At 42.7% G+C, this 15948-nt stretch overlaps 2 protein-coding genes, 1 long non-coding RNA gene and 2 other non-coding genes across 5 annotated transcripts in view; 2 read left to right on the forward strand and 3 right to left on the reverse strand.

Moving 5' to 3' along the window:
- TEX2 (testis expressed 2) overlaps nucleotides 1–11494 on the forward strand; it is a 44726-nt gene extending 33232 nt beyond the window's left edge. The window contains 9 exon segments of the mRNA XM_032128857.1: nucleotides 2319–2451; nucleotides 6088–6210; nucleotides 8126–8214; nucleotides 8217–8290; nucleotides 8292–8335; nucleotides 8562–8582; nucleotides 8584–8659; nucleotides 8661–8681; nucleotides 9495–11494. Of these exon segments, the coding sequence (XP_031984748.1) occupies nucleotides 2319–2451; nucleotides 6088–6210; nucleotides 8126–8214; nucleotides 8217–8290; nucleotides 8292–8335; nucleotides 8562–8582; nucleotides 8584–8659; nucleotides 8661–8681; nucleotides 9495–9608 (695 nt within the window). The 3' untranslated portion in view covers nucleotides 9609–11494.
- On the reverse strand, nucleotides 11437–14609 carry LOC116453464. The gene is made up of 2 exons (XR_004243827.1): nucleotides 12748–14609; nucleotides 11437–12557 (listed from the first exon to the last, which is right to left on the reverse strand). It is a non-coding gene; the product is annotated as an uncharacterized LOC116453464 (long non-coding RNA).
- On the reverse strand, nucleotides 12340–12469 carry LOC116453739. The gene has a single exon (XR_004243921.1). It is a non-coding gene; the product is annotated as a small nucleolar RNA SNORA76 (small nucleolar RNA).
- Nucleotides 12637–12699, reverse strand: LOC116453737. Its single transcript, XR_004243919.1, has one exon. It is a non-coding gene; the product is annotated as a small nucleolar RNA SNORD104 (small nucleolar RNA).
- ERN1 (endoplasmic reticulum to nucleus signaling 1) overlaps nucleotides 14608–15948 on the forward strand; it is a 32296-nt gene continuing 30955 nt past the window's right edge. Inside the window, 1 exon segment of the mRNA XM_032128858.1 lies at nucleotides 14608–14751. Within this exon segment, the coding sequence (XP_031984749.1) occupies nucleotides 14686–14751 (66 nt within the window). The 5' untranslated portion in view covers nucleotides 14608–14685.

The following is a 15948-nucleotide window of genomic DNA, read 5'->3' on the forward strand; positions in this document are numbered from 1 at the left end:
TGCTTCCTGTGTGGGACAGCAGGTTCTTCACAGTACTTAAGAAGTCCTCCAGTGTTCTCAGTAGAGTGGCTGCACCACTGGTAGAAGTTTTATTTTGAGTTAGGGAACAAAGGAAAACTTTAAAAAATCTTTACATGTGTGTTTCTTGTTAAGTGATTTCATGGTTTCTTTTTAATCAGGCTTTCCTTTCAGGGTTCTTTTCAGTGTGTTTCCCTTTGCCTTGATTTAAACATTTTTTGAATTCTATCTCTGTTCTTGTAACTTTTGTAACCAAAGACTGTAGTTCTAAGTCATGAGATGGGATTTAGGAGACTGAACACTTGGCTTCAAGTAATTACTGAAACAGCAGTGAGATCAATTAGTTCCTTCAGTTTCTTGTTCAGTTAAACTGTGACAAGCAAACATTTATGGTAGGATTTCTAATCATTTTGACTTCTTCCATACTGTTGAATGACATGTGAACTCTTTAGAGTTTTTAAGAGTGAATAGAGTTTGCAGTGAATAATTACTGGAAGAACTGGTTCTCTTATTATATTAAAAGGGTATAAACAAGGGGATGATAATTGGAAATGCTTGTTTTCAATAAATAACAATAAATGTATTTCTTGGTAAGTTGATCTATGGATAAACGACTTGGTTTATTGGGGAATATGGGGAAAAAAACCCCTAAAGTTTCAGGGCAGTATCCAGAATGAACACTTTTAAGTTTTGGGTTTTTTTAAATAAGTGTTTGAGGTAGCCTTTTTGAGGCTTTATTGCAGTTACTAATTGTGATATGCTTTGTTTCATTCTTACTCTTTTTTACCAGTGCTTGGTTACAAGGAAAATACTTTTTTTACTATATGCCTTCTCAAAATAACTAAATTTGTTAACAGACAATGTTAGGAAAAGATCTTGTTTCTGGTAATACAGTCCTGCTTGGGTGACAGCATATGCTATAGCTTTTACTGTAATTCTGTCAAGGCTAGGCAACCAGAAGATGGAATAAATTATACCATCTGCCCAGTTCTTCACTCCTCTCCGTCCCTTTTCCCCCCTGGAAAAAGCATATGAACATTTTCTGGTCAGAAGGAATTTTCCCTCTCAGTAATGGCATCCTTTGCTTAATTTGATCTACTGTTAAAATAACATTGATGATTGAATCCTGCTGGCTCACTGATTATCCAAAAAGTCTGTGTAGCTGTTGTCTTGTTTTTTATGATCTTACTGATCTACTGTAAAGAGGAGAAATCTTTATAAGCTTGTGTTTGAGTTCGTGTTTTGTTTTTAGAATAGTGTTAGAAAAACTGTGATGGAAAAGAGTTATTTGGGTTAGTAAAGCACCAGCTTGATCTCATCCTGCTTCCAGCATGTAACCTCACAGGGTGTCAGTGACTAGGTCTTCGGGAGCTGCCTGTATTTCTGTTATCACAAATGGGTGGGATTATGATATGGATATGTTTTTGCAGAAAAGAAAACAGTAGTTCTTTAACTGATAAAGTGTGACTTTTCCAGATCAATAAAACACAAAGAGTAGTTACTATTTGTCCTGGTTTCAGTTTTATTCACCATTAATTGCTTCCAAATAAGTAAATAAAAGTGGAATGGGTCAGTAGTTGATGTGCCGGGTACTGGTGAGGGAATGTTTTGTGCAGCTGCAGTATCTGGAAAAGGAAGATACATAATCTCTGTTTAGTGGCATCTGTGTTCCAATCTCTGGATCACAAATACCTACAGCTTTGGTGCAGGGTGTCACTTAAAAGGCACGAGCTAATCTTAAAGTATTCCCAAGGCAATTCTTTTGGAGACTGCAAAAAGCAAATAGTTGGCACAGACAATAGGATTTAACTTAATATTGCATGTCTAGAATTGTCTAAGTAATGACCCTGTTTACTGTGAATCATAAAAGAATGCCTGTAGCTCAGTTACTGAGGGAACCTTGTCACAGTTCTTCAATATACCACTGGCAAAACAAGAGGCTGCAGGCTGTGTTGTGAGAGAAGCAATATTGCTCTGGGATTTTAAGTTGTGCTTCACTTGGACAGCATCAGTGATGTAGAGGAGTGTCCCCATTACAGGTTGGCTTGGAGCAATGCTGTAAATAGTTTCGAAGTGAATCCCGGATGGTATTCTATTTCCTTTATCTCATTTCAGATCTCTTAAGCAGTTTAGGTGTGTGTAAATCACCATAATTTTTTTTTAGACCATTAGCTGTACTCACCGCTCTCTTTCAGTGTGTCTTGGATTTGTATCTGGCTTTGTTCCATGAGCTTAATGTGATCAGAAAGCTTGTTTTGTGATTGCTCTTAAAGTGGCATATTTTCTGTTGTTTATTCTAGGACTATGGATTGATTTGGAAATGTACTACAATGGATCTTTTCTAATGACCCTAGAGACCAAGATGAACTTGACCAAACTTGGTAAAGAGCCTCTTGGTGAAGCACTTAAGGTTGGCGAGATTGGCAAGGAAGGGTAAGGGACGGCAGTGGTGCTTTCATTGTGAAAAGCTGGGATTTTCCTTGTACATTTGCAGCTCTGGCTCTGCAGTAGATTGAAGGGAGTTTTGGGGATGTTTCATACAAGTGGGTGTGGAACATGGCTTTTCCGTGCAACTTTATTGTTTGGTTGCACTATTGAGAATCATCTTAATAAAAGGCTTCTGTGGTACAATTATCTTTTATATATATTTCAGTAGGATTTTAAAATGTCCTGTGACTAAAATTTAGTTTTGTCTTATGCATGATTTGGGGTTTAGCCAGATAAAACTCAGATACTGGAAATACATACATGCAGAAATAGACACATGTAACAGGCTACTGCTGCATGGTACAGCTACAACTGGAAAACATGAAGTAGTATACAATATGGGAGGTAAATAGACTCTAACTGTTATGTAAAGACTTTTTCAATAGCTTTTTTGCATTGTGGGAGTAATCGCTTTCCTGCTTTAGTCTTTATTTTTCCTCATAGGCATCTTCTGTTTGCCTGCTATGTCTAAGTGAAATGCCTTATGTAGATGAACTAATTAGAAAACACCATACAGTGACTTACCTCCTTTGTATTTGTGCTTTCCCTCTCATTTTTGCGATGTTTCAATGTCACCCATCTGTCCACTTGTGTTAATCTAGTGAGTGGCACCTCTCAAATACCCATCCCTGGATGGATCCACTCCCAGCTGTGGAGTGTCCATTTTTCTGGTGCTGTATTCTCTTTGTACTTAAGAAATCTGCAGTCCCTGAACAGTAGGTGGTCTCTGATTTAATAGACAACCACTGCCTACAAATCAAGAAAATAGTCTCTAAATCTGGCCATTTGTTTAGCTATGAACAAAATGGTATGGTCTTTCACAATTAAGATACTAGATGCTTTGTATACTCATGTCGTAGCTCTGACCATTTATTCTGAGATATCTTGAAGTGATACTTACAGCAGCACTATATTTCAGTGCAGTCATGACAAGAAAATAAATGTGAAAAAAACTAATGGCTGAATGATCTCATACACTGGTCAAAATTCAGAGGATTTAAAATCAACCTAGATTCTTGTTGTCACTGCTTGAAATAAATATTTCTCAATTTACATCAGTATAACTGGTAGGTGTGAATTTTTCAAAATCCCTTTAATCCTGCCTGCCCAAAAAATGGGGGATAGAGGAGGAAATGTCTATACAAATCAAATTCTTGCTTTTCTTCCCCACCCCTTCAGGATTTTCTTTGTGTATTTTCATATCTGTTCAGTGCAGGAACAGCCTCAGAAATAATTAGTGAACACACTGGTTTCATATTTAAAAATCAGGTTGCTGCTGGCTGAGCAATAGGCCCCCCAGCAAGGCAGATTTAACTGCCTGTAGCCAAGCAACCGATTACTTGAAGGTATCAGCATTAACTGCATTGCTCCCTGCACAGGGCCTGGGATGTTTCAAAGCTCAGGACCAGGTACCAGCTTTACATAAAGAGCGGTCTAATGTATTCTAGTTTGGGTGAGGGTTTTTTGGTTACTTGTTTGTTTGGTTTTTTTCCTTAAACAAAATGGATATTAAATAAATTGAGGACTGAAGAGTATAGAACAGTTTGATTCTCATCTATGCATTCCAATGTGTTAGTTAATTTTAATTCTACTGGCTTTTTAAATTATCAGTTGACAATTGCTGTGACAAATCAAATTACTCTGCATGTGTTTGCATCCATGGTCATGTTGTCAGTAAGTGATGTGTGTTGATTGCTGAGCTCATTTCTGGCCCTTAAGAGCTCAGAACAAACCATCTCTTGAGATGCAGTAACCACAAAGTGGTGTGAGAAAGGCACTTACTCATCCAGAGAGAGGAGGCGGGGGGAAACAGCTCTGGGGTTTAACTGTCTGTGGCTGTTGTCAGTGTAAAGCGAGACAAATGGGTCACTGTTGCACTTGCTGTTTGAAATAGAAGTGAAGTGTGCTGAGACACAGTCTGGTAATGCTGTCTTGCATGCCCTCTCAGGAAGATGCTGCTCTCAGAAAGGGTGGGAAACTGTTTAATTGCCAATTTTATAAAATTAATACATTACAGATTCTGCTAAACAGGAGATGAGGCAAAAGCAGGCAGGTTAACTCAAAGTTATTGCGGCTTCTTACCCCATCTTTTGGCTGTGTTGAACCACATAAAAACAAACTGACAAATGGCAATTCATAAAATATTGTGCAATCTTTACAGGAACAATACAGTAGCTCCAAAGTGATTTTTTTTTTTTTTCTGCCAATGTTTGTGCCATATAAATGGTCCATTGTATACAGAGCTCCCCTGAAATCTCACTCAAGCTTATTTATTGTTGCTTTGTTTAATGCGAGGAAATCCTGTGGCCTGACCCACTTGGTGCTTGTGAGGCACTTCAGAGGACCCCTATAACCAGGAAATAAAAAACTTCCTTATAAGAAGGTGACACCTTTGAAAGCCCTGAGAATGCCCTGGGCATGCTTTGAGTTGGGTGCTACAGCGTGCACAGAAAAGAGAAGTGAGGTCACACCCTGGTAGAAAAAGTGTAGTTTGAATCTGACCTAAAACTGAATTTCTGTGAGAAACAGCTCCAGTGTTGCTATTTGGGCCAGTGACAGGCACCACCCGCCACCCCCACATCCTCAAGGAGGTGGCTCAGTTTGCTTTGCTCCTTCACTCCTCTGCACATACAAAATGGTGCTCTGGATAGGAAGAGGTTTGTGATTCTAATCCCGTAGCCTGGGTAGGAAGTTCTTCAGTGTAGACAGGACCTGGGATCACTGCTCCAGTTGGGAAGGAGTTGCACCTGACCTGTCCCTTTACATCAGGACTTCATGCAGCAACTACCAGTTTGTTCTGTGTACAGAATAACAGGCAGTGGCCTCAGTCCATGCCCTGCGTGAGGCTATTAATGCTTCAAAAACATTTCCAAGAACACACATGCACACAAAAAGAAAGAAGACACAGCTATAAACTGTATTCTGAATGTGCTGTAGAGTATTACAGTCCTGGGTATAGTCCCTAGGGTGAAAGCCATGTGCTTGTGAAGCCTGTGTTGTGTAACTCCTTCAAGCTCTTGCATTCAGTGAGATCTGTTAATACTAAAGTGTATCCACTGTATCCTTCTCTGATTTAAATCTGTTTAAAAGATTTGAAATTTTTCTTGTGATTGTGTACATAAATTCTTCCACAGTTTAAGTCTAGGAATTAGTTACTACTGTGTGGTATTTTGTACCCAAAGGGCAGCACTTATTACTTTACTTTTTTCCCCATGGCATTCAAACAAAATGACTTGTCCAACCCTAATTCTGCTCAAATAATGGAAAACCACGAGCAGCAACAGAGATGCTTCCAAATGTATTTTGAATAATCTCCACATTTGATTTGAATTTGTAGAATAGCCACCCCCCTGCCAGCCTCTTTCATGAAGGATTATGTTCCACTGGGGAAAACAGATTTTCTGTTTTGAAAGCTGATTCTGACAGACTGACTTGAGAGTGGGTTTGATTTTGTTCTTTTAGATAGCATTTATAGAAGAGGGGAGGGGACAGTTCAGAGACCTGTAATGTCAGCCAAAGCTGTACAGTATGAATAGCTATTTAAGGATATTACATTTGACCTGGAAAATTGCATTGTTTCAGTTTCAGGCCAAGGGCATATTGTCTTGCAGACAGCGATGAGGAATCCTCCAGTGCTGGGTCTTCAGAGGAAGATGATGCTCCTGAGCTGGCAGGAGAGAAGCAGGTGACTCCAGGAGGAGAAGGGTGAGATGTTTGTTAATCCTTCCCTCCCCCCACACCTGATATCTGGTGCCAGTCCTGTGATGCACTTTGTCCCCCAGGATGGCAGAGTGTGAGTATATCCAAGCAATGAAGCAACCCCAGCTGCCCATTTCCAGGGCAGAGGGCAGCAGTGGAGCCCTGTTCACCCCAGCCCTGCAGGGACTGCTCCAAGCTCCACTGGGCACCTTCCAGTCCCTTCACTACTGGATTGCTGGGAGGCCAGAGAAGTTCTGGGGACTTTCACCAGCATGTCCTGCCTGGTAGCAGAGCCAAGAACAGGATTTTGTGTGAAAACTTGAAACCCTCTCTATGCAGTATTATCCCCGCACTGATCCTGCCGATCCTTTATTTCCAGTGTTCCATTTTCTTTTCTTTAAGAAAACAACTGTTACTCAAGCCTATTTTTCTTGCTCAGTTTTGTGTTAGGTTTTTTTTTTCTCCTTGAGGACTTCATGTGTCTGCGCTGTGCAATACTGCCCTCTGATGCTGTGGACAGATTTCAAAGAAAATTTCCCAACATCAGCAATGTCACATCATTCCTTGTTTCGGTTGCTGTTCTGATTTTTTGCTTTCTGCATCTGATTGCAATTATACCATGCAATGAGAAAACTGTAGTCAGCCCAGAATGTCTGAGACAATCACAATGTTTTCTATGTCTGAACATATCTAAGTGATTTTTACAGTGAATGTACCAGAAGACTCATGACTTATTCAAAATGTTCCAGGGAATTCTGGCGTTTTACTCCTAAACGCTTTTGAAAATTGTGTGAAGAGTTGTTTGAATTACTGCAGTTGATGCATTTCATATCTTCTGCAAATTCATAGATCATGTACAGAATTCTTTATCAAGAGGACAAAGAGAGAACACGAAGAATCTTAATGTAAAATACTGAAAACATTTTCTTACATCTTATTATTAAAAATCTGCATTACTACCACTATAAAATCTGATGAGAGAGTAACTTCTTTCTCTGGGTAAAGATACAGCTAGTATAACATCCCATAATTGAAATTTATTTACCCTTTTTATATCAGCTGAACATTTTTTTCTCCTGTGTCATGCTAAGGACAAAACTCTGTAAGTCTGTGTAAGAATGATAATATTTTTTCCCTGGATAGGAAAATGTCATTTCCTTAGGAAGATTATCTCTGCTACATAACACAAGAGCCACAATTAGACATGATATTAGTGTGTGGAAAATACCAAATGTGCCTATTTTTGGAGTGTATATTTCCAACATGAGATAGGGGTGAGAAAAAACATTCAGTCCTTAAAGCATCTGTTTCAAAAGCCAGGAATGCTGTCTGACAATTGCCAGGAAAAGCCCACTTTTTGCAGTCATAGTTAACCATTTTTGGAATATCATTCCACCCACTGCCAAAACCGTTTTCCTCCTCTTTTTCAGCATCCTTATACTCGAAAATGCTACGGTTTTTAAGGTTAAAATTTTAAGGTTAAAATTAAAAACTTTTTGTTCAGCGCACACAGTTAAATAATTAGACACAATGGTTGGGCCCTTCTATGCTGATGATTCGTGCAAGTCTTAGTGCATCAGTGTCTCGACAATTTTTTTGGAATGGTAGTAGACAAGTAGTCACTTCTCATGCCAGCTTGCTGGCATAAATGATATAAGTGTATTTGCAGTTTTAAAAAATGCTGCGTTTCCAGTGCCATCTGGGAAGGAGTGTTCAGACTGAACAGAGTTTCTGCCAGACACTTGTAGCTGCCAGACTACAGCTGCTGGGTGCAGGCTCTGGGATGTACTGCTTGGCCAAGTATCTGTTCAGAATTTTTGTATCAAAAGCTTCAATGATTTGAATAGAAAATCCATGTCTGTCTTAGCAAATAGGTTTAAGAAAGTTATCTTGATATCCTTTTTCTATTCTCTATGTAAAGGTATGTTGGAGGACATCGGACAAGTAAAATCATGAGAATTGTGGATAAAATTACGAAGTCAAAATACTTTCAGAAAGCAACAGAGACTGAGTTATTAAGAAGAAAATTGAAGAGGTCTCCAATACTCCATTGCTGCTAACAGTTGAAGTACAGGAGTGCAGAGGAAACACTAGTGATTAACATTCCGCCTCCACCCACTGACAGAATATGGTAAGAGGAGCTCAGAGCAGAGCTGGGCAATGTTTCAGGTGTGCTACCTGAGGGGTTGCAGCTAAGAAAAAGGTAAAGCCTGGCTCAAGTGGGTTCTGGGCAAGGTGCAATACAAATTAGTTGTAACTGAGGTCAGAACTATTATTAAGAGAAAATTGTTACAGCTTTAAGTACTTGATTTTGCTGGGGTGTCTGTAATAAATCCTGCTCTGTGTTCTCTCCCAAGGTACGGCTTCGAAGGCCTCCCTACCTGGAGTTAAAGCGCGGCCAAAACTTGGTGAGAGAGAAGTGACTCTGGTTCATGTAACAGACTGGATAGCAAGGGAAACTGGAACAGGAGTTCCAGGTGTGTTTCCTTTACATTTGCCTTTCCTTGATGATACTCATTAACCCCAGTTAAAGGGGTGAGGTGTTTAATTTTCACATGTCCCGTATTTAATGTATAACTAGTCATGTCGTCCACTGCTCCCAGTCAGTGGGATGGATGTTGAGAACTTAGTTGAAACTGACTGCTGGGATGGTCTCAAGATTCTGTGTAGCCCTGGGTGGAAATCTGTTTTAGAGATGAAAATGACATTTCTTTGAAATAGGTACCGTGGTAAAATTTGTAGTACTCAAATAAGAACATGATCCTACATATTCTTAGATGATAGAGGGCCAAACTGTTGCCTAAAATTAAGAACAGATAAGGCACTACTTCCTCTTACTACTTCCTTTAAAGTAATTTTTTAAAAATCACGTTGACCACAGTGCAAAAAGGAAAAAGCCCCCTCCAAATACGTGTAGGATAGGAATAGTGACCAGCTTGATTCTGGACTCCAACTTATACAATCAAGCAGAAATCAAAACCAGTTATTTTACTAAAAGTGCAGTTTGAAAGTATATGGATGGGTAAGAGCTGAGAAAGGAATTAGGAAAAGTTGGTGATGTTTCCTGTAGTGCCATTTTAATTGAATGAATATTCGTATTTCTGAGTTTCATTTACAACTGTAACACCACAAAATGGCTTCAGTTAATGGGCACTGCACTGACTCAAACAACACTGAGCTCAAGAACCTTTTATCTGTAAATTTGTTGCATTTTTTAAACTAAAATTGGAAAACTAAGGTTTCAAGTGACATATGAAATGTAACTTGATTTAATTGCATCTTTTTCCCAGAAAATCTTTGTCATGCCAAACATGGATGATGTCTATATTCCTTTAATGCACTCAGCCATGGATCCCCGCTCCTCCACATGCCTTCCTCAAGATCTGAGCACAGAGGCCTCCTGATCAGTCATGACATGTGAAGACTCTTGCAGTTTACAGTATTATAAAAGTTTTCTTCATGGTTCTATAAACTGTGCTGTAGTTCTCATCCTTAACTTGTGCCACTCTCCCCCCTCCCAAGGACTGCCTATCCCTGCTCCTGTGTGCTCACTTGCCTGGTTATTGTTCCCATGTACTTCAGCTACATGAAGTTCCATTCCATTAAGCCATTGATTTATTTTTGTACTGGCTGCCATCAGGATTTTAACTGGGAGGCTGAGGTGACCTGTTCTTGGGGGGAGGGAGGAGGAACTCAAATGTAATAGATCAAGGAGCTTGTCAATGCACCTTTAGTTCAGCTTGTTTTCATGCTCTGTTAATACGCATTAAAGCATTGAAAAGTTGTGTGGCAGCAAAAGGAACTGCATGCCAAATGGGAAAAATCCTAAATAAGGAATTAATTTATGAAACTGGAAGAATATTTTTCTTTCTCAGGCAGTTGGAGGTGTAGAATGAACTGTTTTATGTTCTTTCACTTCTGCAGTCAATAGCTTGTGTCAAGCAATCAAAATATGAAATGCTTTCAGGATAAAAGAATGTAAATTGGATGTATAGGTAATATTGTGATTCAGTGTGCTATATACACATTACTTTTTTTCATACAGAAATTGTGCTTTTTTTGGGAAGCAAGTAGCCATAGAACACACAACTATCAATGAAGGTGGGACTGTCAGATTTTTGTAAATGAGGAAAAAAAGTTGGTAAAGCCATGAGACCAAACCATAGCAAGCCGCCTTATAGTGAGGTACAATCACCTTGGTTCCTGATTAATTCTGAATGTTTATAAAGACATGAGCACACACACCAAGTGTCAACACTGCACATCTCCAGAAGTAGTAACCTAACTGTGCATAGAGGCTCTTGCTGTGATGGAACACCAAGTTCTGACAGGAGTTTGTTGCTGTGAGTCTTTTCCATTGCACTGTGTTTACACCCAAAGCATGGGCCCAAATCCTCAGTTACAGCCCAACGTGACATCACCTGGTGCTCATGGAAGCAGCTGTGGCTGACAGATTTTGACCCCTATGCATTGGTTTCTTGGACTTTGTGGCATAGGAATTCAAGCATTGCAGTTGTTTGAGCTGATCATGATTAAAGACTCTTTCTGCTAATTAGTGGCCAAAACTAAAGGGGAAGGGGGAACTAGCTTTTATTTCTGTCAGGTGTAATGAATCAAGGCTAAATGTATGCAGTAAATTCAAGGCTTGAACACTACATATCCACTCCTTAACACAGGTTATTTTTCTGATACTCAGTGTTGCCAACTATTCATGGATGTCAGAAAATGTTTTAGTTTACAAAGAAGGTGAGTTTTGGCTCTCCTTCTGTAATTTTTTTTTTTAAAGTAATTTTTAAAGAAATTTTTTGTATGTTGTGTGGTCACATTTGATGTAAATCAAGATTTCCATGTATAACTTGATAATTTACCATCTCTAAAAGAAACTATTATATTGAAGGTTTTTTAAACAGCACCTTGCCTGAAACAAATTAGCATTTAATATATTTAAAATTAATTCTATATTTGAACACCTATTTTGGTTACCTTTAATTGAAATATTAGTAGTTATATTTGTTACCTGAACTCCTCCTTGACCATTCCAGGCTGTGTATATTCTGGGGTTTGCTGATTCTGTAGGCATTATTTGCCTTTCATGAAGTCTGCATGTCTTGTACACAGGTCTTTTATATGAGTTAATTTATATGTGCAATAACTGAAGTCAAAGGACTAGATGCACTAACATGTAAACAGATTTAGACTTATGTAATAAGACTCATATTGCACTTCATAAACTGTGGGTAACTACACTCTGCTTGGTTTTATTAAATAAATTTATCCCATGTCGAACAAATCAGTAAATTTTATTTCTACAGCATTTAGCCACTATCTAGTGCAAGTTGTTTAAAAAACTTCAGAAAGGCAGCGTCCTAACATGAGCATGCCCTGTGCCTTATGGACTTTTATATACAGGTACTTGGTCATTGTGGCATATGACAGTTTCAGGGTTAACCAATGCCGAGCTTTAAAAGGAAAAGCTAAATTTTATTGTCATGAAACTAAGCTTCACCAAAGCAGTTAGTATTCATATGAGAACTATGCTTTAAAAACGTTTGCATAACTGGCAAAACTGAAAGGATTACCACCAGTTACAGAATAGAGCAGACATGCATCCACTTCTGCTACCCTGAAGAGTCTCTGTGAGGTTAATTATTCCTTAGTCTGCCTAGACTCTGCCCTACTCCTGGCATCCCTGTTGTTCAGATCTTTTGTATTTACAGAAAATGCTGTACTTCCTGGAATTAACACATCTAAGAAAGAGTGGCCCTTTAAAATGCTGCAGCTTAGTCATGGTAGTCAAATTCTCATTTTGTTTTGCACCATGTATGTACACGACCCCCAGCCCTGGATGCTCCAAGCTCATTCACCCAGCTGCTTTACTCCTGCAACAAGCTAGGCAGGAATCCCAGGACTTTTCTAACCATTTAAGTCCTTTTTACAACTGAATCCTGAACTACTTAAAACTACGGCCGTGGCGTCGGCTAGCTTGAGTCGCATGGAACCGACTCTGCTTTGGCCCCGACACCGCCCTCCCGTCAGGAACAGGCTCCTCCTTGCAGGAAGCGCAAGCAGCAGGATCCGGAGCAATGCGCGCCCCCCCGCCGCCGTATCCCCGGAAGGGTGACGCAAGCTCGCAAACAATGTCACTTGCTTTTAAAAGCGCCGCCCGGGTCGGGCCGAGCAGCGCCAGTTATTAACAAGCGCTTCGCTGTAGCACCGCTGCTTGGCCGGCGGCGCTAGGCGGGCACCGCCGGGTCAAAGGCAGTGCAGGCACGCGCGGAAGAACCAGCCGGACACGTTCTGGGTGACACAGCTTTATTTACCGCCGGTCCCGGCCGCCGGTCGCCGCACAAGCCCTGCAAAACACCGAGAGAAAAGGGGAGGTTATTGATGCGGTACACCGCGGCCGCCCCGCAGGGTGAACGCAGCCGGGACGCTCAGCAGTAGTTTTGCTTCATGCATGTCAGCAGTCTAACACGTGTCAAAAGACATCACCGCGGCCCGGCCTCACCGCCCGCCCGCTGCACTCCCCCCAAGCCTGCTCACCTCGCCAGCCACGCCGAAAGAGAGGCCCAGAGTCCGCCGCGCTCTCCTTTATAGAACGTCCAGCCCCGCCCTCCTCGTCTCGCCCAATAGAATTGGAATCCGGGCACACGTGCTGATGCGGGTGTGGTTGCGCGCGAAGGTGGGCGGGGCTGAGCGAAGGCAGCGGGCGGGGCGCGCTGAGGCGGCGTCGGGAGGTCAAGCGGAAGGTCTGACGGACCGTGGTGGTCTCGTGTCGGTCCCGGCGTGTGAGGCAGCTTTTCGCCTTTTCAGGAGCAGTAATACTCCTTCTACTTTGCTCTAGCGTTTTATTGCTGTGAAGAAATAGGGCTCAGTATTAAAAATATAAAAGCTCAGGCCCCGGTCAGATCTCTCCCCGTAGAGCGGGTGCTGGCTGAGGTGGTTCCTGAGGGGAGCAGCCAGGAGCAGAGTGCACTCACCAACGCTCGGCTCCCCTCCTACCTCAGCCGTTTTTAGTTATTTTTTCTGTCTCCTGTGAGGCTGTGGGAGACACTCGTGTGAATATAACTCCAGTTAGGATCTGGCACACTACAGCGTTTGTACAGCAACTGATAAATTCCTCCTGTAATGTAGCAGGCTGTTGCTGCCACGGCATACACAGTGTGTTTAGGGGTTTGCTTGTGCTCAGATGGTACAAATTCTTAAAAGTCAAGGCCACCATAAAGAAATGCATCGGAGAACTGGAATCACAGCAGGGTTTGCAGCTGCAGCATATTTTCATGTATTCTGACTTGCAGGTCAAGTCATCATTAGGTTAAGGCTCTGAGGCACAAGGTGGGATTGTTGGGGTGTCCTGTGTGGGAGTTGAACTCGATGATCCTCGTGGGTCCCTTCCAGGTCAGGATATTCTGTGATTCTGGGTAATTATTACATCTCCTGCCCACCATCAAAGGCAGGCTCACTGTGGGAGCTGGTGTGTGCGTATGGCATGCCAGAATTCCATGTGCCCTGCAGCTCTATTAGTGATATCACTGTTAAAAATCAAACAATATGTACAAGGACAAAGTGGCTTTGTTATATAAATAGGTGGCTGAACACTGGGCCTTTGCCAGGCACTCTAAATTGACTCTCTTCTGTTTAAAGCTTCTTCCATTTGGTTCAATACCTTTTGTGTTTATTTTTACCTGTTCAGAAAAGCCTGGACCTGTTTTTTTGTTTCAAAGGGGCGTGTTGGGGTTTTTTTTTGCGTTTATTTAAGGCTTTGCAAGGCACAGGGTTAACAGTGAGTTTGTCAAAGGCAGGAGCTATGCCAAATAAATTTGGCCTGATCTGTTCTGAAAGTACAAAATCAGTAGGAAAACAAGAATCACAGAGTCATCAAGGTTGGAAGAGACCTTTAAGATCATCAAGTCCAAGCGTCCACACAGCACTGCCACTGTAGCCCCTAAACCATTAAATATCATCGACTGCCAGTTCCAGATGCCTCAAATACCTCCAGGTATGGTGGCTCCACCTCCCCTGGGCAGCCTCTTCCGTCGCCTGACCACCCAATTATTCCGGGCAGGGTGGTGCAGGGCGAGGGAGGCTACTGGTGCTGCCTGAATTTAGGTATTTTTTCATAAAAACAAAGCAGCAATAGCCAGCTGCCATCGCACCCCGCGGTTCCCCATGGGGCTGCCGGCCGAGCCGCGGCGCGGGCGGCGGGTCGGTCGGGGCGCACACGAACGGGGAGGCTCCGGCAGCGGCGCGAAGCTGCGGGGCATCGCTGGCCGCTCCGGGCCCTCCGGCCCCGCAGTCCGCGGCCCGACGGCTGCCCAGGCGGTCCCTGAGCGCGGTCCCCGGCGCTGCCCGTCCGCCCGCGGCTGACGTGAGTGTCCCTGCCGGGCGGTCCCTGAGCCCGCCCCGCCCGCCGCGGGGAGCGCCTGGACGCGCCGCGCCGGAGGCAGCGCCGTGCGGGGGCAGCGGCCCTGCGGTGCAGCTATGGAGCCGCTCCGCCGCCCTCTCCTCAGCCTGGCCATGCTGCTGCTGCTCCCGCCGAGGCTCGCGGTAAGCCCGGGCCCGCTGGGCTGGGGAAGGGCAGGGGCGGCAGGGGCAGCCGGGACACGGGGAGGGCCGGGTGAGGGGAGCCGGGGGGCTCCCGCCGCGCTTAACGAAGGTTTGCCGGGGGTGCCCGCAGCCCGGAGGCGTCCGCCGAGCCAACACATCACCTGGTCCATTGTCGCTAATGCCGTGTGCCCTGTGTGCACAGGGCGAGGGGCTGCAGCCCCACAGCCTGACCCAGCCCCACAGCCGTGTACCTGCAGCTGTGCCCCACCTGGCATGAAACCTCGAAATATAAAAATACAGTTAATTTCCCACGAAGCAATTGTAAAAAGTGGCACAGAGAAACTTTTGAAGCAGTAGTACAAATAAACTTTTGTAACCTGAAACTATGTAGATGGATCGGGAACCAGTGAGACATGCTAGAAGGTCTGCTCTGTCCCTTAATAAGTGGAGGGGTTTGTTTTCTTTCTGGAAAAAAAACCCCCACATATTGCATACGTGTTGATAACCAAATACAAGTGGCTGGCTACATACCCTCTATACTGTCATGGCATTTTGATCATTCTGTTTCCAGACCAAATGCAGCAATATGCATTAATGTACATGTGGTTGGTTGGGATCCAAAACCACAGTTTTAAATTCAAAGGTGAAAGACAAAGTGCACGACTCACTGCCCTACAAAACCTCTTAAGAAATAACCAGGTTGGTTATAAGGTATTGCAATAGGTGGAGCAATAAAAGTGCATGGAATAGGGAAACTGGTGCAAAGCAGATGGAATGCTGAGCAGATTATTTTTACAGAGGTAATAATTTTAAACAGTGTACTTTACAGTGAATGCTATCTGCTATGTGTGTACTGAGATGGATAGCTAACTTCAAAAATTCGCTTCTGAAAGGTGCTCTTGTTTGCAGGTTCTCCAGATGAGGAGACAATGAAAAGGCCATCTGGTATTCACCGTTTCCATTATAGTCAAGTATAGCACAGGAAAGCTTTAGGTTATGTTCTTTGACTGATTGTTCATTGTTAGCTGAAAAAGCTAATATATATGTGTAATATGTGGAGTTCTAGTTCAGGTTAAGCAAAGCTGAAGGCTTTGTTTCTCACCTGGGATATAATAGCCCCACTCCCCTTCTTTAGAAGTAAAGTAAACACATTAGTAGTTAAGCTGGTAACATGCCTAGTGTTGTTACTTCATTAGG

Source organism: Corvus moneduloides, chromosome 19 (genome assembly GCF_009650955.1).
Source record: "Corvus moneduloides isolate bCorMon1 chromosome 19, bCorMon1.pri, whole genome shotgun sequence".
NCBI lineage: Eukaryota > Metazoa > Chordata > Aves > Passeriformes > Corvidae > Corvus > Corvus moneduloides.